This window comes from Condylura cristata, unplaced genomic scaffold, assembly GCF_000260355.1.
Source record: "Condylura cristata isolate star-nosed mole 26May11 unplaced genomic scaffold, ConCri1.0 scaffold00028, whole genome shotgun sequence".
NCBI classification, from domain to species: domain Eukaryota; kingdom Metazoa; phylum Chordata; class Mammalia; order Eulipotyphla; family Talpidae; genus Condylura; species Condylura cristata.
In genome coordinates this window covers 4,181,280-4,201,868 of record NW_004567129.1, presented here as the reverse complement: position 1 = coordinate 4,201,868, position 20,589 = coordinate 4,181,280, and the positions used below count along the sequence as shown (strand labels likewise).

Genomic DNA, 20,589 nt, shown 5'->3' with positions numbered 1-20,589 from the left:
GACTAAGGTGGTAGCAAGCCTGGCCACAGGGGTGTTTGAGACAGCCCTCTGGGACAGCCCTTCTGGGACGCGGTCCCTCAGCCATGTGGCTGGGATCCTGGGCCCTGCCTTTAGTAGAAAGGTTCTGAGCAGCTGTCTTGGAGCTCAGGTACAGCCATCACATCACACACACACACACACACACACACACACACACACACACACACACACACACACAGAAAAGTCATGGCTTCTCGGAAACCAGAGTCAGCACCACAGCCAGGACCTCGGGCACAGCGCCCCCTGTAGACAAAGCGACGCAGTAGCAGCAATTTCTAAACTGCTTGATAACGAGGCGGCGAGGCAGGGAGGAGGGGCGCCCTGAAGCCTCTGCATCCAAGCCATCAGCAACCAAGTCAGGTCTATTTCCTTCACTCTGGCCTCGGCTTCATGTATGGGATGTGGGTGAAGAGGACAGGGGCAAGCTGTTGGGAAGGGGAGGGGAGAGACTGCAGGTCTGAGGTCTGGAAACATAATAGAACATATTCAGCCTCCACCATAACCTGAGCTAGGAAAAGAGAAGTGGGGAATCAGGGGATTGCCACTGAGGTCTTTTATGTCACCCCCACACACTTCCCCACTCTCTGTTAGACCCCTCGACCCTGTCTTGGTCAGACCAGTGGATCTAGCAGAGTGAGGAAAGTTCTGACATGGGTGGATGTCTCACAAGCCCCAAGATCAGAAGATGGGGGTGAGGGGAGCATGGGAAGCAGGAACATGACAGATAGCACTTCACCTAGTAAGAAGTGTGAAGGGGTCCTCCCTGGTGGCACACAGGGTTAAGTCTCAGCACTATGAAGCTATGTGCAGTCACTGCAGCACAAGTTCGATCCCCAGCCAGGGAGCTGACCCACATGGCGCAGCAGACCTCTCCTGTCTCACCCACTGCTCCCATCAGCAGTGTACATCAGTCAGTCTGCCTGTTCTGCTCCCCACTGTCTCTCTCTGAATCCTCCCACCACCTGGCACCTCTGACCTGTACCCCAGTTCTGTATGCATAAATAAATAGATCTTTAAGAAGAAAAAGAGAGAATGAAGATGGAAAATGTAACCCTCTCCTGGGTGACCCAGGTTCCCAAATACACACCACAAGGTCCCTTTCCTCTTTACCACACACAAAAATGAATTCACAATGAATCACAGACCCAAAGGCAAGTGTTAAAATGATAAAGCTTACTGAAAATGTAAGAGTTAAACTTTATGACCTTGAGTTGGGCAAAGCCTTCTTAGATAGGGCGCCAAAGCACAAGGACAAAAGAATAAAAGAGATAACTGGGACTTCATCGAAATTAAATACCTTTGTGCTTCAAAGGATTCCATCAAGAGAGGAGAAAAGCCTCTTCCCAAGCTGTCCTTCCTGGGACTGTGACCTGGCCTGACCCTCATGGGAGGAGAAGGTAGGACGAACAGGGGCTGGGCAGCTATGCTCTCTCACCCAGGGACAGACTCCCACTGCAGACACGTGATATTTCCTGCTTTCTCCTCTTATTATTTTTGAGAAATCCACCCTTTGAATCACCCATAAAAGCTACCCTTTAAAAGTGCACAAACTGGCCCTCCCTGCTGGCTCAGCGGGTTAAAGCACAGCACTAAGAAGCTAAAGCCACTTCAGCACAAGTTCGATCCCCACCCCAGAGGTGACCCACATGGTGTAGACCTCTCCTGACCCCACCCGCTGCTCCCCTCAGCAGTGTGCTTCGTCAGTTAGCCTGTTCTGCCCCCCAAGCTGTCTCTGGTGAATCCTCTCACTGCTCCTGCACCTCTGGCCTGTAACCCAGTTCTGTATGAATAAATAAATAAATCTTTTTCTAAAAAAAGTGCACAATCCAATTGTATTTAGTATATTATACAGCTGTTGCTAATACCTAACTGCAACAGACATGTCATTCTGTTACACCCATTAGTAGTTTCTCCGCATTTCCCCCTCCTCTAAGATAGGGTAACTAAACTACTTTCTGTCTCTGGATTTGCCAATTCTGGACATTTTCTACAAGAAAATCATATGATACATGACATTTTGGGCCTTGATAATTTAATTGAGCTTACTAGTTCAAGGTTTTTTCATCTTACAGCCTGTATTGAAACTTTACTCATTTTTATGGCATAGTAGTATTCCATTGCAGGCATAGACCACATTGTTTATTTATTCATCAATTGATGGATATTTGACATCTTTCCAAAAACAAATATCATAGCTCTTAGAGAGTGAATTAGATCTTAGCGTCATTCTTTAGGGAAAGACAGAACCCCAATATTATGTATATATATATATATATGTATATACACAATGTATGTATATGTACATACAATATATATATTACACATGTATATTCTATATATTAATTTATATGATATATTGCATATATACAGTATATATGCATACATTATATATCTCTCTTATAGATGTAATACGGGGGCTTCTGGAAAGAAGAATGAGTAGAGGAAGTTAAGAACATAGAGTCTGGAACCACACCAGCTGGGTTTGAATCCTGAATCCATCACCAACACTTGCTGACCACGGATTTTTCACCTAACTTGCCTCAGTTTCTTCATCTGTAAGATGGGTCTAATAGTACCTTCCTCAGAAGGTAGCTGTGAGGATCCAGGGATGCTGATGAGGTGATGGGGCATGTAGCCAACACCAGAGAAATGCTGTGCTTGTCCGAACAGATATTATTGCTATATGCAAGACCTAGTCCCATCTCTTGTGGGATAGTGCTCTGTTTCTTAATTCTGCCCTCCCCACTCCTAGCCATGTACCTTGGGTGGAATTGATTCAGTGTGCCCAGCTCATGTAAATCAGTTAGCCACAGTATTTGGTGTATGTCCACAATTCACTCAGAGCCAGTGTAACTCAACTTTACACATGCTTGAGGTTCTGAGGAACTAAAAAGGTTTCTCTCTTCAGTGGACATGTGAGAATAAGAGTGTGAGACTTGGAGCTTGTGCGGCCATCTTGTGGTCATGAGGAGCGCCTGGAAGAGGCAGAGGGAAAATGCAGAGAATCTGAACTTGTTCGTTTTGACATTTATTGAACACCTGGATTCAACCATACCTGAACTCCATCTGCATTTTCCATATAAGAACCAATCCAATAAGTTTGCTTTTTTGTTGTTGTTGTTGTTAAGTGAAATCTGAATAGGGTTTCTTATACTTGAAGCTATTCCTGATATTTATGGTCCTGCTCTCAAAAGTCGGAGCTGAGATCTAGAGTAAGGGTAAAATTTACTTTTGTACAATGAAACTTTGGCAGTTTCCCGTGTATGTCAAAGTTCCAACTGGCCCACAGGGGCCACACACCTGATACTATTTACTCTGGATGGACTGTTTCCCTTCCCCGTTCCACTTCTCTTTCCCTAATGAGTGTTTATCGGGATTATCTCCCAAATAAACAGCTTGCTAGTAAATCCTTGCCCCAAGCTCTGCTTCTGGGGGAGCCCAAAGATCCGGGAGAACGAAGATGGGCCTTAGAGTCCTGTCCACATTTGACACCCCCAGGCCCTTAGTGGTCACTTGCTTCATGGCAATGCCCTCTTCCTTCCTGGGATGTGTCATGAGTTTTGAGCTTGTCCTGTTTAGTTCCTTCTCAGCTATCTGTGGTCTGCTTTCTGGCCTCCCCTCCCCCTTCACCAGGCCCATGTCAGCATCTGTCTTCCTTACTATTATCTCTGCCATGCTAGAACAGATGGTACACTTGGTGAGTACTAAGAAATACTGTCCCCAAAACAGCCAGTGCACCTCCCAACATGTGATTTGGGGGCCCCTGACTTCTGTTACCTGAGAGACTCGCCCACCTTCTCCCACAGCCCCGAGATCAGCCCACTGGCTGCAGCTTCGCCACGCACCAAAGAAGTCACAACATCACTTTCACTATCATTTATTGTTTCTCTTGGAGTTGCAGGGAGTGTGGAGCCCTGAAAGCTTAGGAAGGGAAATTGCTGAGCTTCCCAGGGAGCCTGTTCCAAGCTGGTCCTGGGCTGAGTACGTGGGGGGAGAGGGGGTTTGGAAGCAGCAAGAATCGCTAATATAGCTCAGAATCCCTTCTGAGCCACGGCCTATGAGACCCAGCTTCATTCCCTTTATCGCAAAGGTGAGTTTTGAAAGTCACATCTCGTCCTCCAGATGTCATCCTGAACAGACCAAGTTGCCACATGGCCACGGCGACAGCAGCAGCCTTTGTTCTGTTTCATTTTTGTCATACTGTTCCTCCTGGGGGTAGCCTTGGTCAGGTGTCCAGTGCTGGGCTGGCAGGCAGGAATGGGGGCGCAGCGTGGAGGGGAGCAGCTGGCTGTCCTGTCTTTGCTGTGGCTGACCTGTGACTCGTCTGGTGATGTCCACTCCTGGGCCTCTCAGCCCACACTGACAATGGGTGGGTTGGCCCCAGTGACTGTGTGAGGCTGCCTCCCTGAGCTGATCTGGGCCAGCAAGGACAGGGGCAGGCCCCTCCTTCTTGCAGGTGGATAGAGAAGACCTGTGCTGAGCTTCAGGGGCTAGTTCATCTGCTGGGAGAACATCATTCCTCCTCCTCAGAGAGGGGGTTTGGTGGCTTGTGCACATCTCACCGTCTGGCATGTCCCATGTGGCCTGCACTGGGGACCAGGACTGATTCTGTTTTATATTCGGGGCCTGGTAAGCATTTAGCAGCTTCCCTTCTCTTCCCTTTCTGATTTCCACCTTCCTGTCAGTGATTTCTGGGGTCACCTCCCAAACAGAGGGCTCACGTGTTACTAATAAAGAAAACATCACCCCCAGACGTGATACCCTGAGAGGGGCACAAACAAGCCTCTAAGGATGCGTAGTCTGGCCAAGAGTCTCCCTCTAATGATGGGGTCAGACAGGATGGACATAAAAGGAGAATGAACCCATCCGTCCCCAAGTCGCTTCTGGGCTCAACTCTGGCTAGAGGAATGTTCATCCAACATTTTAAAGTCACCCCTGGGGGCCCCATCTATGAAGCCACATGAAGATGAATTGAAGTAAAGGGCCATTTGCTGCCTATTGGCGACAGACACTGCCATTAGCTTCAGAAATCAGCCCTCCTGGGACCCGCGGGACGCAGCGCTCAGTCAATGGGGAAGCAGAAACTGCTGTACAAGCTGCTTGTCACCCCATCTCGCCGGTGGCGCTCAGGAAAGGCAGATCTGCAAGCCAGACTCACACAACTCAGACTAGCCCCTGGGACTTCATCAGGGAGGAAAAAAATAGAGAGTTTAATTAAGTCCCACATGCCAGCCATCAATTCCAATTTTCCACTCCTCATTTAGTAGAGAATTTCCACTGCACATGTAGTAAGATGCTACAGAACTGGGGCAGGTTGGTGAGGGGATCCCCTCTTTTAGTCCCAGCACCCCTCTGTTCAGCCTGGCTTGTGAAACGGAGATGCCACTGTGTGGGCGCAGTCATTACTGGGCAGGGGATAGGGTGGGGAGTGATGTGGGTCCCAGGACTCTGCTCCCCGGTGAGTTCACCACCTCCATTCTAGGGGCTGAGGACTGGGTTGACTGGCAGTGCAAAGGTGTTCCAGACTTTTGCATGTTCTTTAAAAAACCATTATATGCAAGTGTTGCATCTTGGGAGAGAGCTCTCTCCACCCACAGGGCCACCCCGAGAAGGCCTCCTGGAACCCCAGCCAGAAAAGCAACGCTCTAGTCAAAGCTCTCTCTCAACCCCCCACCCCCGCCGATGGAGGGAAAGGGAGTTACGGTTACTGTGCCACTATGCGAAGGTCTTATGGCATGTGATGTCCACGTGGGGAGGCCTAGGGGGCACCTTGAACTCTGGGGCATCTAGAGGTCATGGCAAACATGCTCCCATCAGCTGGGAAGGCACCAGAGGAGTTAAAGGAAAGGGGGGCTCCCCACGAAGCCAAGGCTACTTTAAGATAGATAAGGTGTGGAGTTCTGGCTGGGCTGGAGCCCAAGGTGGCGCTGAGGTCAGGGGCAGTGCCCAGCAGACACAGCGCACCTCGCCAAGTGCCAGTGCTGGGGCCCCCATAGGTGACTTTAACATGCTGGAATGAAGGAAATGCAAGTGACTTGTCACCAGTGATGAAACGCTAACTCGCTTGCTGACTGTCAGCTCTGCCTGCACACCTCAGCGTCCCCCATTCATGCCCAGGACACGTTCTCCAGTGGATTCCAGCCCGTGGCAAGGAGCCATCGCAGCCATGTCACTCTTGGGAAAGCCATCAGGACCTCTCCCCAGTTTGTTCTGCTGGGGAACAAAGTTGCTGCCAGGACCTGGCACCACCATGTACAATTAGTACGTGGCGGGAAGACTTTTGCCTCTTGTCTCAACTGCTCCCCTGTTCTCTGTTTCAGCAGTCTTCTTGCACCCCACCTGACCATCGTGACCTATCCCACTGCCCATTCTACATCTCTTCTCCATCTACCAAAATACCCCCGCCCTTTGCACAACACCCTGGGCCCACCACCTTGTCAGTCCAACTCCCCTTTCTGCCTGTCTCCTTCTGCACCACCCCCCCTGCATCTCTGCCATGCCCTCACGAGCTTCTCACCTCTGCCCCGGGTCCATTGCTTTTTTTCCCCACTGATCACAGGATGCGCTGTTTTCTCTCTAATGACTTGGTCCTGCAGCCTGTCCCATGCTGGAGGCAATAAGCCAGATCTGTTAGCACATGGGTGGCTGAATCAAGGAATATATTGAAAAGTAAGTTGGGGACTTTAGTCTCTGGCATTAGGGGGTCTGGTGGAGGGAACCCCCAATAAAGCTCTGCTGTGCCTGTGGCGGCTTAGTTGAGGGTGAAGCGTCAAGGCCTCCACACTGCTGGGGAGCTGGAAGCAGGAATGGCCATCTAAGCCTTGCAAGAGTTTGCTCTGCCAACACTGAGGCCAGGTGATTGGAGAATGCCCTCCCAACGTGCCAGGGAGGGCTTGTGTGCCGGCAGGTGGCACTCCTGCCCAGGTCCACATGTGTGAGGAGGATTAGGACAGGTGTGTGGCATCAGACCCCAACACGGGCTATATCAAGACTATATGACTCCTTGGTTAAGAGCTTCCAGAGCTGGGGTGGGGAGGCAGGTCTGTCCAGAAAATGCTGCTGAAGGTAGAGAGCAGAAAGACAAGGACCCATCCCGGCTAGTTCCCATGAGAAGGCTGGAAGGGGAGGAACAACCAGAGGGCTTGCGGCAACTGGAGCTTCCAGTTACTGGCAGGGGGTGGTCCAGGAAAGAGGGCCTTGGGGGAGGAATGGGATTCTGGATGCTTGGTTCTCAGGGCATCTGGAACCTGGCTTGAGAAGTGAAAAACCTCTTGGGAAGAAATGAGAATAAGGGAAACTTGACCTAGCCAGCAAGGCTGGATTTGCTCGGTAACGAGCAAGGAGAGGAAGAGGCAAGAGATAGGGACAAAGTGACCAGAAGCTTGGAGAATCACAAGGCCCTAACAGTTTCCCCCCTAGCTTCTAGAACACTGCCCCAGGGACATACCACCAGGCAATCTCTGCCCTGGTGCACTGAGGCCTCCTCAGTGTCAGGCAGTGGGTTGCTCCCCACCCCCATTTCGGTGAGGGTTTTGAGTTACATATACTTGATGGGCGACTCGGCCCCTTCCAGAATGTTGTCATTGACGTCGCTCAGGAGTTCATGTTCGCTGAGGGAGCCGGCATTCTGCATGCGGCGGAGGCGCGCCTGAAGCTGCTCCTGCTCCTTCTTGAGCTCCAGATAAGAGTGTGAGAAGGTGTGGAAGATGGACGTGGCCGGGAAGGCCATGATGAGGATCCCACTGAGGATGCTGCTCAGGGCCACCACCTGGCCCGGCACGCTGCGTGGCACCATGTCTCCATAGCCCACCGTCGTCATGGAGATGACGGCCCACCAGTAGGAGGCCGGGATGCTGGTGAACTCCAGGACCCGCCCGGACTCGTTCTCGGCCACGTAGACCAGAGGCGAGAAGAGCGTGACGGCCACGCAGAGGAAGAGGAGGAGCAGGCCGAACTCACGCGTGCAGCGGCGCACCGTCAGCCCCAGCGTCTGCAGCCCCAGCGAGTGGCGCGCCAGCCGCATCACGTAGAGGATGCGCAGCGCCCGCAGCACGCGCAGGGCGAGCCCCACCTTCTCCAGGTAGGAGCCCCCGCCGGGCCGCGGGCTGTCCTCCTGGGGCTCGTCCGACACCGCGAGGGACACGTAGTATGGGGAGATGGCCAGGATGTCGATGATGTTCAGGGGGCCTTGGAAGAATTGGCACTTGTTCTGGGCCTGCACAAACCGCAGACAGAACTCGAGGGAAAACCAGGCGACGCAGACTGTCTCCACGATGAAAATGTAGTAGCACTTCTGAGAGCACTCACCCTGGGGGAGGAGAGCAACACACCGCAGGCTAGCGGGAGGGGAAGGACCGAGTGGGTGTCCTTGTCCGCAGAGGACTCTTTAGAGTCTCTACAGGTGCTATACACGCGCTATGATATATTCTCCCTGTTTACTTTCTCTGTCACATTCATCCTTTCATCCATCCGTCCATCCATCTGTCCTTCTGTCAATAATCGTCTATCATTTAGCCATCCACCAATCATTTATTATCTATCTTTCTTTTTTGTTTTCTTTTTAAAGATTTATTTATTCATGCATACAAGAACTGGGGTACAGAGGTGCAGGGGCTGAGCCGATTCACCACAGACAGAGTGGGGAACAGAACAGTCAGATCTACTGAAACACACTGCTGAGGGGAGCAGCAGGCGGGTCAGGAGAGGTCTGCAGCACTGTGTGGGTCACCTCCCTGGCCGGGGATCGAATTTGTGCTGCAGTGGCTGCTTTATAGTGCTGTGCTTTAACCCATTGCGCCACCAGGAAGGGCCCTATCATCTTTCTTCCTATCTATCAATCAATCATGTAGCTCTCATCCTTCGATCAGCCTCTCCTAGGAGGAAACAGAATCTTGGACTCACCTATCTGTGTAGAATCACTCTGCATTTTAGCAAGATCCCTAAGTGACTGGTATGCACACAAAAATGTCTGAGTAGCTCTTGTGAGGCACAGCGCCTCTCAGCCTCGGCTGCACATTACACTCACCAGAGGCTTGGGGAAAACCTGAAATCCTGCTAGGGACCCAAGAGATTCCAGTTTAATCTAGATTTTAGCCTGAACAGTAGAACTTTCCAGAAGCCTCACAGATCATTCTAGTATGGAGCCAGAGTTGAGAATCTACTTCTCAATGTGTGTGTGTATACATCTGTATGATGATTGTACACATGACTTATGAATCAATGAATGACCAAAGCTGGTTCCCTGAGTGAGAAGCAAGATGTGACAACTGCAGATTTCTTTGGATTAAAATGCTCTGAAGTGGAAAAAGAAATTATTTCCAGTGCCTGGCTCACAAAAAATATTAAACTGAGACTTCATCTGTCTGACTGCTGCCAAAAGAGACATCGGTTGGCCCAACCAACCTCTACAAAGGCTGGATTGCTTTCTGCCTGGATGTCTCTCTGTCCGGCAGGGTGGGTGGTGGCAGGAATGCTGTGGAGTGTGAGTGGGCCAGAGAGTGTGTGACCAGGTGTGCTATCCCTGGGGGTGCAATGGGTTAAAGCACAGCACTGCAAGCTCTCTGTAGCTGCTTCAGTGTGAGTTCGATCCCAGGCCCTGAAGCTGACACACATGGCACAGCAGACCTCTCCTGACCCGCCCCCTGCTCCCCTCAGCAGTGTACTTTGTCAGTCGGCAAGTTCTGCTCCCTACTCTATCTGGTGAATCCTCTCACCGCCCCTGTTCTTCTGGCCTACACCCTAATTCTGTCTGCATAAATAAATCTTAAAAAAAAAAGTAACATGCATGTAACATGAGTAGCCATGATGTATGTACTAGGAGGGCCTGCAGAGGCCAGATTCTTCACAGCACCTTAATGAGCTGAATTATAGCTCCTAGACATGGCCTGCCTCGTCTGATGAGGGTCGCGATACACTGCCCCATCACCAGATTTTTTTCAGAAAGCCAAGGTAAGTCCTGTTTCCTATGGGACCTCACCCACGCTGACAGGTCTTCAGTATGCCTGTCAGGGATTGGCCTCAGGGTGCTGGAGGGCTAGGAGTGTGGGGTCCCAATTTGCCAATCTTGCTCCAGACTTGCCACAGCCACTCACCCCTTTGTATTTTAGTTTCCACTAAAGAGGCTGGAACAGAACCCCTTTTCCCCAAAGTTGAATCAGAAACATCTAGTGTCAGAATCGCTGAGGGTAGTCAGTGTTACAAATGCCAGCTCCTGGGCCCCCTGCACAAAGCCCAAACCTCATTGTGGGCCCTAGGACTCTTCCTTTTGCAAGCTCCCACTTGACTTAGAGGACACTGGACCAGTTTTCCCTATAAGATCTCTTTAGTCACTGACCTTCTGGAAGTTTCCCTTGGCTTAGAAGCCTCTTGTTGCAAAGCTGGGGAAGGTGACTGAATAGGTGAAGAAGGCCGCCGGGTCCTCCCCTGCCCATGGCTGGTGTTTGGCTAGTCCAGACATGCTCCGCTCCACAGCCTGGCTCGCCGCTGGCCTCCTCACTGCACGGCAGCAGGCTCTGTGGACTCGCCCACCTGCCTGGCTGCTCCCCTCAGTGTCGTTCCCCATCCTCCCACCGCCCCTGTGTGGAACAGCGGCTGACAACGGGGCGGTGGGAGTTCACGGGGCTTGAGCCAAGGACATAATCCCCAGGGCAGGCCATCTTCGATGGAAAATAGAAAAAGGGGGCAGGAAGGAAAGAAAACAGTTGCTCTTTCTCTGTCTGAGGAAGTTCCTGGTTGTATTTTGTAGGGAAGGTGAACTATTAGTTCTGCTTTGCCTAGAACTTTCTGCATTTGAGCACAGAAAGTCCCAGGTCACCAGAGGCCCTTGGCAGTACCCTCATGTGGTGAAGAACACGGAGGGGCTGGCCCCAGAAGGTTGGCCGAGTGGATGGCGGGCACGCATACACCATGGGGCAGAACATGTCCCACGTGTGCTGCCACTGAGGTGAAGCTGAAGAACAGGCAACACTCATCTGCACTGAACAAAGTCATAAAACAGCAGCTGCCTCTGCCTGGGGGCTGGGAGGGCCGACTGTGAGGGGACACGGGAGACGTTTCTAGCCTGGAGAGAATATTCTGAAACAGAATATGGGTTACATAGGTACAGCCACTGGTTAAATTGTACCTCAAGATTTATGCCTTTCGAGGCATGTATATTTACCTATAAAGCTGTCAAATAAAAATAAAATTAATGATACTAACAATAAATGATTGGGTGAGGAGGGAGTGGGGAGAGAGATCAGGGCAGAAGGTGACCAGTAGTGGAAAGTGGGTACTTGGAAGCTCATTCTATTTTTCTGTTTACTGTGTAAATGCTTGAAATTTTCCACCATGAGAAGTTTTTAAAAATCAGCATTGAAGTCAAAGACTCTCCATGCAGACTAGTGTGGCCGTGAATACCAAGACAAAAAAAAAGAACAAAAATAATTCTGGTGTAAAGTAGAGCCCTCAAACATAGCTTGTGGAAATATAATATTGCTGCTGTGGAAACAGGTTGTGGTATCTCAAGAAGTTAAGTATATTTTTGCCATGTGACTCAGCAATTCTACTCCTAGGACTATACCGGAAGGAAGCAAAAACATCCATCCACACAAAAATTTGTTTACCAATACTCATAACAACATGATTAACCATAGCCAAAAAAAAAAGTGGAAACCACCTAAAAAAATACCCAGCAACTGATGAATAAATAAACACAGTGCAGCCTCTCTACACGTGGAATATTATTCAGCCATAAAAAGGAAAGAAGCATCGGTACATGCTTTCTAGAGAAACCTTGAAGACTTCATGTTCTGTGAAGGAAGCCAGATACTGCAGGCCAACTCTGCTATTGTTCTATTTATATGCAATGGCCAGAGAAGGGGAGTCCTTGGAGGTAGAGTCCACATAGTTGTCTGGGGGTGGGGGGTTGGGGACAAGGGAAAGTAATGGACAGTAGATGTGGGATTTCTTGGGGGGGGGGTGTGACGAAAATATCCTGGATTCAGGTCCTGGTGAATTGGTGGCTATTATAATATGGATTACATCTTGGTCAAAAAAAGACCAGGATGGGAGCCTGAGGTGGCAGTGGCAGTCCAGGTGAGGTGGTGGGTGGTGGGATCTCACACGCTTCCCCGACCCCTTTCCCAATCCTCTGGAGCAAATCGGACCAGAAGGCTCTGGGATCAGAGGATGAAGTCCTGTGTCTGGGGGTCCACCTGGCCAGGCTGCCCAGCAGATGGCCACAGGTACAGGAGGGCAGGTTCCAGCAGTTCCATCAGGGAGGGGATTAGAGCCAATGTCTTGCCTTGGCACCCTTCTGCCTCTCATAGCCCTACCTGCCAGTGCCCTCTGGGGAGCAAGGCCCTTCTCACCCCTAGCCCAGTACTGGCCCCATGTGTCCTTTGAGTGGCTCGACTGGGCCTCCAGCTGCTGGCCGGCCAGAACTTCCACTAGGGCCTCTGACCTCAGGTCTCGCCTGGGCTGTTTCCTGCAGGCTGCTGACTCATTCCTTCCTGGATTCTCCTTCAGCCACCTCGTCCCCCCACCTGTGCTCCTTCTTCATCATCTCCCTACATGCCATTGCCTTCAGCTGAAGCCCTCCTTCAAGCCCCCAGCCCCCCAGTGGGGGATACTGTGGAACTAAGCAGATGGGGGACAGGGCCCCCTGAAACAAGGGGAATGACAACGGCAGAAGGAAATCATGAGCTCCACGGTCAGATAAGGTTGGGGGGAGGTCCAAGAAATAACGGAATAATTCTTTGACCAGCATGTAAGGAGACTCAGCTGGAGAAAAAATAAAAATGAAAACCCAGAACCCAAAAACCAGATTAAGAAAAATTCCCTGGAGCCGTTACCAAATATCACCAGATATAGAAAAGTGACAGAGAGCTCGCCAGTCTTGCCCGGAGCTGCTTTGTGATCCAAGAAAAGGATGAGGGGGGCAGGGGGGGCTGCGGGGGGAGCTGATTGTGGGGCGAAGCTTCTGAAAGGTGGGGAGGCAGGAGATAGAAATTGCAGCCCCAAAGATGATCCACATCTGAATGAGGGCATTGTTACAACGAGGGGTCCCCAGATTTTCACTGGTCTTAAATCTCTCTGTGACGTCCCTCATCAGCCCTCCACCTTAGCAAGATGCTGAAACCACAGTGCAGTATGGAAGAAAAATCAAGAGGCAGCACCCTCGAGGCACCCAGTTCTGCAGCCCCTGGGGCACTGTATTCTGTGCAGTCCAGGGAGGAACATCCCTTGCTGATGATGACCCCAGCAAACCCTTGGGACAGGAGCAGAACCTAAGTTGGAGTGAGAGAGGAGAGGAGGAGGACTAGCACATTCGTGCCTGTTTTTGGCCTCACAGCATCCCAGCACAGCGAGACGCTCAGAAAAGGCGAAGGAGTGAAGGAGCAGAGCCACTGGAAAGGAAAGAGGGCATTTGGGACGACTGGCTGCTGTCATTTGGGTCTGATGGAGCTGGGAGAAAAGAACAGGACATGAGCAAGTGGAAGGGGTGGTGGTTCGGTCCCAAGGGCAGGTGAAAGCATAGTGGCATGCTCTGAGCCAGCACGTGATAAATTCTTCCTTCAGTCCTCACTGTCATGCCGAGTAGGTGCTAATTGTAGATGAAGAAATAGAGGCATAGAGAAACCAAGGGGTATGTTCAAGGGTGGAGACAGGTAGTGGCTGAGCTGGAATTCAGACCCAGGATTAGCAAGCTAGAGGGTCTGGCTTTTCCCCAGGACTTGGTGCTGCTGTCCAGTTACTGGGGATATCTTGTTTGCCGTAAAGCAGAGGGGAGAAGTCAAGGAGAAGTGACTGTTTCACTGCAGCTGACCGTGACTTTCAACCTCCTCTTGGGGAGGGCAGAGTACTTTGACCAACAGCATGGAAAGGCTGCCAGGGATGACTGGCAGGGTTGCCATCATGCAGGAAGCCAGAACCCAGAATCTTGCAGCCTTCACCAACAGATGGATGGATGGACAAACTGTGGCATATACAGACTGTGGAATATTACTCAGCCATAAAGATGAATGAAACACTGACACATGAGGTATCTGGCATAGGGAAAGGTATCTGGCATAGGGAAATCCAGGGAGACTGAAAGTAAATTAGTGGCCGCAGCAGGGGGGGGAGAGGTCATAGGGTATGAGGTTTTGTTTTGGATCGGATAGAGATGATAGCTGGATAACACTGTGAATGAACTATGTGCCATTGTAATGTTCACTTTAAAATGGTCAATGTTATGTCATGTAAATTTCTCGTCTTCAAAGGATGGAGGAGGAATGCTTGGAATATAACTTTCAAATGGTAAGAAACCTTCTTACCTCGCACCCAGAGGAGTAAACTCAAAAGCTTGTTGAAGGAACAAACAAATAAACATCATGATTTCCCACTAGCTAGGACTTAGTTAGCAAACAATGACGATGCCTGCTAACATCTATTGAACATTTCTCATGTATGTTGGTGTTATTCTTTTTTTAAAAAAAGATTCATTTATTTATGCATCTGGAACTGGGGTGCAGGCCAGAGGTGCAGAGGCAATGAGAGGATTCACCAGAGACAGAGTGGGGAGCAGAACAGGCAAACTAATGAATGAAGTACACTGCTGGGGGGAGCAGCGGGTGGGTCAGGAGAGGTCTGCTGCGCCATATGGGTCACCTCCGGGGTTGGGGCTGGGGATCGAACTTTCTGAAGCAGCTGCCACTGGCTTGCAGTGCTGCGCTTTAACCCGCTGTGCCAGCAGGGAGGGCCCTATGTCAGCATTATTCTGCAGCCTGACACGAATTGTTTTCAACCCTTACCATAGCCTGGAGAAAAAGGCTAACACTTTACAGACAAGGAAACTGAGGCTCAGTGAGGTGGAGGGACTTCCCCGAGGAGGAGGCCAAGACTCAGATCCAGCTTGCGTGAGCACTCTCTGTTCCTGGAAGAGTTCTGTTGCCAGGTGCTCTGCTCCACAGGCAGGAAGTTCAGCATGGCCCTGCCCTCCCCCCACCCCACCCCACTTCCGTCCAGGGGGCAGGATTTGGAGTGAAGCAGAGGTGAGCGCAAACCCAGCTCTGCCACTTAGGAACTCGAGCTTAAGAAAGTGGTCACACTTCCCTGATCTCAGTTTCCCCAACTGTAAAATGGGGGCAGTGGTGTTCTCTTCCCAGTGCTGGGCAAGGGCGAGGGAAGTGCACGCCCTTGAATGCAGCCTCAAGCACAGTCGAGGGCTTAACAAACCTGCGCTCTTTGATGCCGCTCCCCCAAGGAATCCAGCTTCAATGCATCTTAAGGCAGAGCCTATTGGCCCGGTTCCTTCTGTCTGTGCTGCCTCCGCTTGCCTTTTAATTTGTGTCTAGGACACAGCCAGCCCTCCGCCTGACTGCTAGCTGTGTCCCCAGGGGCACCGCTGTGAGAAGGTAGAAGAAAAAGGAATTTTTCCTTTGTGTGTTCTAGCTCTCCAGCTCAGGGTCACACCTCTTCTGTGTCTGATGAAGGCGCCCTGTGGGTGGGAGCCCGGGGACTCTGCCAGGGTTCCTGGGGAGGACTGGGCCCCGCGTCTCCCGAGAGACAGCCTGTCCCAAGAGCAGTGGGACTGAATGATTACTTTCTTGCTGATGGCTGAGGGTGAATTCAAAATACTAGGCGGTGTGGCAGAGAGAGCATCATTGTGTGATGTAAATGGATGTTCGAAGTCTTGAAAGAGCAAAGACTACCCTGCCCTCAGCCTCCTGACTCTGAACTATTACCAGACAGAAAATGCTTTTTTTTTTTTGAGGGATGCACCCCCAGCCTGCAGGGCAGTGCATCTAAAGGCAGCTCACAAGGTGAGGGCAGAGACTTGTGCTTTCCTGATGTGGGCACTCCTTCTCCCAGGAGTGGATGGACATGGCGGCCTGAGTCTTCAGCTCACCCTGGGGACCACCCCTCTCACTCTGATGTGATGTTCTGGGGCACATTAAACAGTCTGGGTTCATACCTTTCATAATTGCCAAAGAATTAGGCTTTGAAAAGACCTTGGCGCCCTGCACAGGCTAAATCCTTGCTCCCTGGAAATCCCACTGGCATGTGAAAATCCTGGGGTCCCCAACCCCTGGAATTAGGGGCTCCCTGGTGGGGTGGGATCAGAGGCCAGTTACTTTGCCCTGATCTTTCTGCTACAGAGACCACATGTAAATATTTCTGTGAATCAGCAAGCTTTGAAATCCTGATTTTGTGCTACAGAATGAGAAAATGCCGGTGATCAGAGCTATAGTCTCCAGAGGGGCTAGGGGAAGGAGGGTGGGGCCTGGGGGGGGGCTGTTCCAAAGTCGGAACATTTTACCAACTAAAATGCTTTAGCACAGAGCATTTATAGGATGGACCAGATATACTTTATTCAACAAATATTGATTCAGAGCCTGCTCTGTGTGAGCTATAGGGTGCTTTTCCATCTAAGATCTTTCTATCTTGAAAGTTCTCTGATCCTAGCATGTTGCCCTGGGATATATCTTTCAGAGAAGGGCACTGAAAATAGTTATGAACAACATGCAAGGTACATTGTCTTGTTCATTGGCTCTTTCCATTTGCCATAACATAAGTTTTAGGAGTGAGGGTGATAGCCATAGAAGAATAGGGGAGAGCAGCAACATTAAAAATTAGAAAATTGGCCCTCCCTGGTGGCACAGTGGGTGAAAACACAGCACCAAGAAGCTAAAGTCACTTCAGCATGAGTTCATCCCCACCCCTGGAGCTGATCCACACGGCATGGCAGACCTCTCCTGACCCGCCCGCTGCTCCCCTCAGCAGTGTACTTTGTCAGCCTGTTCTGCTCCCCACTCTGTCCCTGGTGAAACCTCTCACTGCCCCTGCACCTCTGACCTGTACCCCAGTTCTGTATGCATAAATAAATAAATCTTTTTAAAAAATTAGAAAACAATCCAGTTTTCAGTTGTAATAATCTTCCCAGCAAAATGTAGTTTCATTTTCTCATTTTTCAGAACTTCTGCCCCTCTGAGGGGTCTTGAGGTCTTCCCTAACTCCCCATAACAAAAGCTTTTATCTGGCCCCTGAGGCAGGCTCACTTATAAATCAGTTCGGCTGTGCTCCCCATCCGGAGAGTCGGCAGAGGCATTTCAGGAGCACACAGCAAGCTGGGAAACCGGGACATGAGAATTTCTGCCATCAATAGCATCTTTACTCTGTAACTGTGAGGGCGCTAACTGCTCCGTGCCTCAGTTTCTCTATCTGAAAGTGATATACCGAGTATACCTACGAGGATGTAGGCTCAAGAAGGCAGGATTTGGGGCCTGGCTTAGTACTTGGACAAAGTAGTTACTCAGTAAGCACGTCGTGCGTCCAGTGTGTGACCCTTCATAGCACTGCTATCCATGTTCCAGGGCAAACAAGCTCAGAGAGGTGAAGCTCTTTGCTTGTGGTCACAGAGCAGGGAGGAGCAGAACTGGACCTGCCCTGTGCACTAACACCAGAGGCGACTTAGTTACCATCTAGGATGGGCTCTCAGAGGTCGAACTGTGGGCCTGTGGGGCCCCTTCCTCCAAGAAAAAGAAATTAAATATTTTTATGATTGCATTGGGTTAAAAATGAATATAACTCATGCTGGATCATATTCATTCTGCTCCCCCCGGCCCACCTTCTTATTTTAAAAGCCATTAAAACATTTTCCGCCCTCCCTGGTGGCGCAGCAGGTTAAAGCACAGCACTAAGAAGCTTAAGCCACTTTTGCATGAGTTATATCCCCGCCTGCCCCAGAGGAGACCCACATGGCGCCCCGCAGACCTCTCCGGACCTGCCCGCGGCTCCCCTCTGCAGTGAACTTCGTGGATCTGCCTGTTCTGTTCCCCACTCTGTCTCTGGTGAATCCTCTCCCCCTCTGCATCTCTGGCCTGTATCCCAGTTCTGTATGAATAAATAAATAAATCTAAAAAAAATTTTTTTTCATGGCTCCTATGTCTAGACAGGCCTGGGCCCCGTGCGGGAGAGAAAAGGCCCGGGCAGAGGCCACTCACCTGGTCCTCCTCAGCCCTCAGGTCGGGCATGGTGCTGACACACAGGCTGACCGCCGTGGTGGCCACGAAGAGGATGGAGAGACAAGCAAAGACCTTCCCGGGAAGCCCCGACTGTGGGTTTTCCACCATCTCTCTCAGCCTGCTCATGAAGAGCCCCCAGCGCGAGGTGTGGGCCGCGGGCCCACAGGCCTCCCTCTGCCTCTGCAGCGCCTCCTCCCGGCGCAGCTCGGCCAGCGCCTCGAGCTTCTTGAGCAGCGTCCGCAGGCAGCACTTCTCCAGGCGGGTCTCCTCGATACCCCAGTAGGCCAGCTCCTCCTGGAAGGACAGCGCGCACATCTCCTGCAGGAGAGCCAGCTTGCCGGCCGCCAGGAAGCTCACGATCATCCCGAAGGCACAGGGGCTCCTGTCGAAAAAGAACTCCTGGCTGTCCGCGTCGTAGTCGTCGCACAGCTGCGCGATCTCCTCGTGGCTGCGGCAGAACTTGAGCTTGCTCAGGCGGCTCAGCGGGAACTCGTCAAGCGTGCTCCAGGGGAGGACGTACCGCCTGCCTCCCACGTTGACCAGTATCTCCTTCTTCAGGTCTGAAGTCGGGGAAGCGTCCCGGGCACCCACTCTTCGGGCCCTGCGGTAGTAAAGGCCCTTGACGGACGACGTCTCCACAGGGCCGGGCAGGAGCTGACTTGAGGGGCTGCCGGAGCGGGAGTAGCCGTGTCCTGGGTGCAGACCCCCAATTCCGGAAGGCACCCGCATCTCTGAAGAGGTCCTGGCACCCAAAAGGAAAAGAGCCAGAGGACAGGGTGAAGGGGGTAGTCGCTGGGTAGAGTTCTACACATCCTGGACACTGCCTTAAGTCTGTTTTCCTGCACCTGCATCATTCATTCTTTTAACACAGATTTACCGAACAGATTTACCTACCTTGGGTTCCTTCAGTGAATTTTAAAAGGAGACAAGGACACCTCCCCCCCCCTTCCCACCTGGTGGTATATATGCTTTTATCTCAGAAGAATCTCCCTGGAATGGACACTAGGTAGACTGGGACTTGGGAAGCTCAGTCCAGAGCTGCCCCACTTCTGGCTGTGTGGTTTTGAGCATCTGGCTTAACGTCTCTGATCTCTGCATGGTTCATCCCAATGACAAGAATTGTACTGACCTTGCGAGGGACAGTCGGTAAGAGAGGCCGAGGCTCTCAAGTCTAGGCCAGTCCAGAGCCCCATGCTCTGCCATCATGAGTGGCCGCTTAGCCTCTCTGAGCCTTTTACTGCATCTGTGCAGCTGGCGTGTGTTGAGCGCTCCCCTTTCTGGGTGTGCAAAGGGTTACATACTGGTATATGTTCCTAGACCCTTCGGATGGGCCAGGCCCTGGTTTTCCTGCATAACGACTCATCTCACCATTTCCATGAGGTTGATGTTAGTTTTATAATGAGGAGCCAGGCACAGAAGTAGCTTGCCCCTTGTTAGCAAATGGCTGACCTCTGGTCAGGCCTTACTGAGGAGGGCGAAGGGAACAAGAATGTGACCACCGCTGGCCCTCAAGACACCTGCACACTAGTGCCCATCCTCCCTCGGACTCCTCATCTGTAGACTTTGCTACCGATGCCAGCACTCCTGTGTATTCGGTGGGTGCTTACCTCAGCCCCTTTGCTTGTGACCTTGAACCAGTTACTGACCTTCCCTGGATCTCAGTCTTTTCTGCAGAATGAAGGGTTCTCACACTGTCTAACATCTCAGACCAATTGGGGCATTTGACTTAGAAGAGGGTTTTAGATTTAGCCCAGGCAATAAAAAAAAAAATCATCTCCATAATATTTCTCATCTTTAGCATCCTGCAGCCATTTCCTGTACTATTCATTCTAGCCAGCTAGAACAGTTTCCAAAGCATTTCTAACCTTACATCCCAAGATGCACTCCAATCACGAGTAAAATTCAGTGGCTGAGTGGAGATAAAAGTTCCTCTCAATTTCAGGGCCAGTTGGATTCTGGCAGACGCCAGGGGTTGACTCACAGCTCATGTATTTCACACTTGCTCACCACACACCATTCTGCTATTCTGCATGTGTTACTTCACTGACAACCTTGGGCCTTAGGAAAATGCGCAGCCTGCAGAGAGAGGTATTTTGAAATGTGGGGAGTCCTTTCCAAGCATTCTCATTTCCCCAAATGCAAAAAACAGGACCCAAGAGCAGCCATGACTTGCCCAAAGTCACACAATGCATCGGAATTCACCCAGCACTGTCTCCCAGTCTGCAGCTCTTTCTCAAGCCCCCTCCCCAAATGCCCCTTCTGCATTCATCGCACAAACCCCGTTTTGCAATCCACTGGCTGCCTGACGCAACAGCTCACAAGCAAAGCCCCTTCTAGAGCTGGGGTTTGCCGGGGAGGGACCCTCTCAAAAAAATCACTCTGGCCAAGCTTGTTCACCAGCGCCCTGCAACCCCCCCCGCCCCCCAGCCCTGCAGCAAATGCTAACTTCTTCCCCAAACTTTGACTCACCCTCCTGTCTCAGGGAGCCTGTTTCCAGCTGTTTCTCTACCAGGCAAAGAAAGCCCATGTCTCCATGCCCAGGGAAGAGGAAGTTTTGTGATGG

General features: G+C 51.1%; 1 protein-coding gene across 1 annotated transcript; it reads right to left on the bottom strand.

Moving 5' to 3' along the window:
• Positions 1–7,576: 7,576 nt before the first annotated feature.
• On the bottom strand, positions 7,577–18,755 carry KCNG4 (potassium channel, voltage gated modifier subfamily G, member 4). The gene is made up of 2 exons (XM_004690152.1): positions 18,006–18,755; positions 7,577–8,347 (listed from the first exon to the last, which is right to left on the bottom strand). The coding sequence occupies exons 1-2, from the start codon at positions 18,753–18,755 to the stop codon at positions 7,577–7,579; spliced, it is 1,521 nt and encodes a 506-aa protein (XP_004690209.1).
• Positions 18,756–20,589: the final 1,834 nt, after the last annotated feature.

Excerpts from the sequence above, each read along its gene's own strand:
- KCNG4 (XM_004690152.1), bottom strand. The coding sequence starts at position 18,755 with ATGCGGGTGCCTTCCGGAATTGGGGGTCTGCACCCAGGACACGGCTAC. Across the intron at positions 8,348-18,005 it reads TGAGGGCTGAGGAGGACCAG|GGTGAGTGCTCTCAGAAGTG; the intron begins GTGAGTGGCCTC and ends CTCCTCCCCCAG.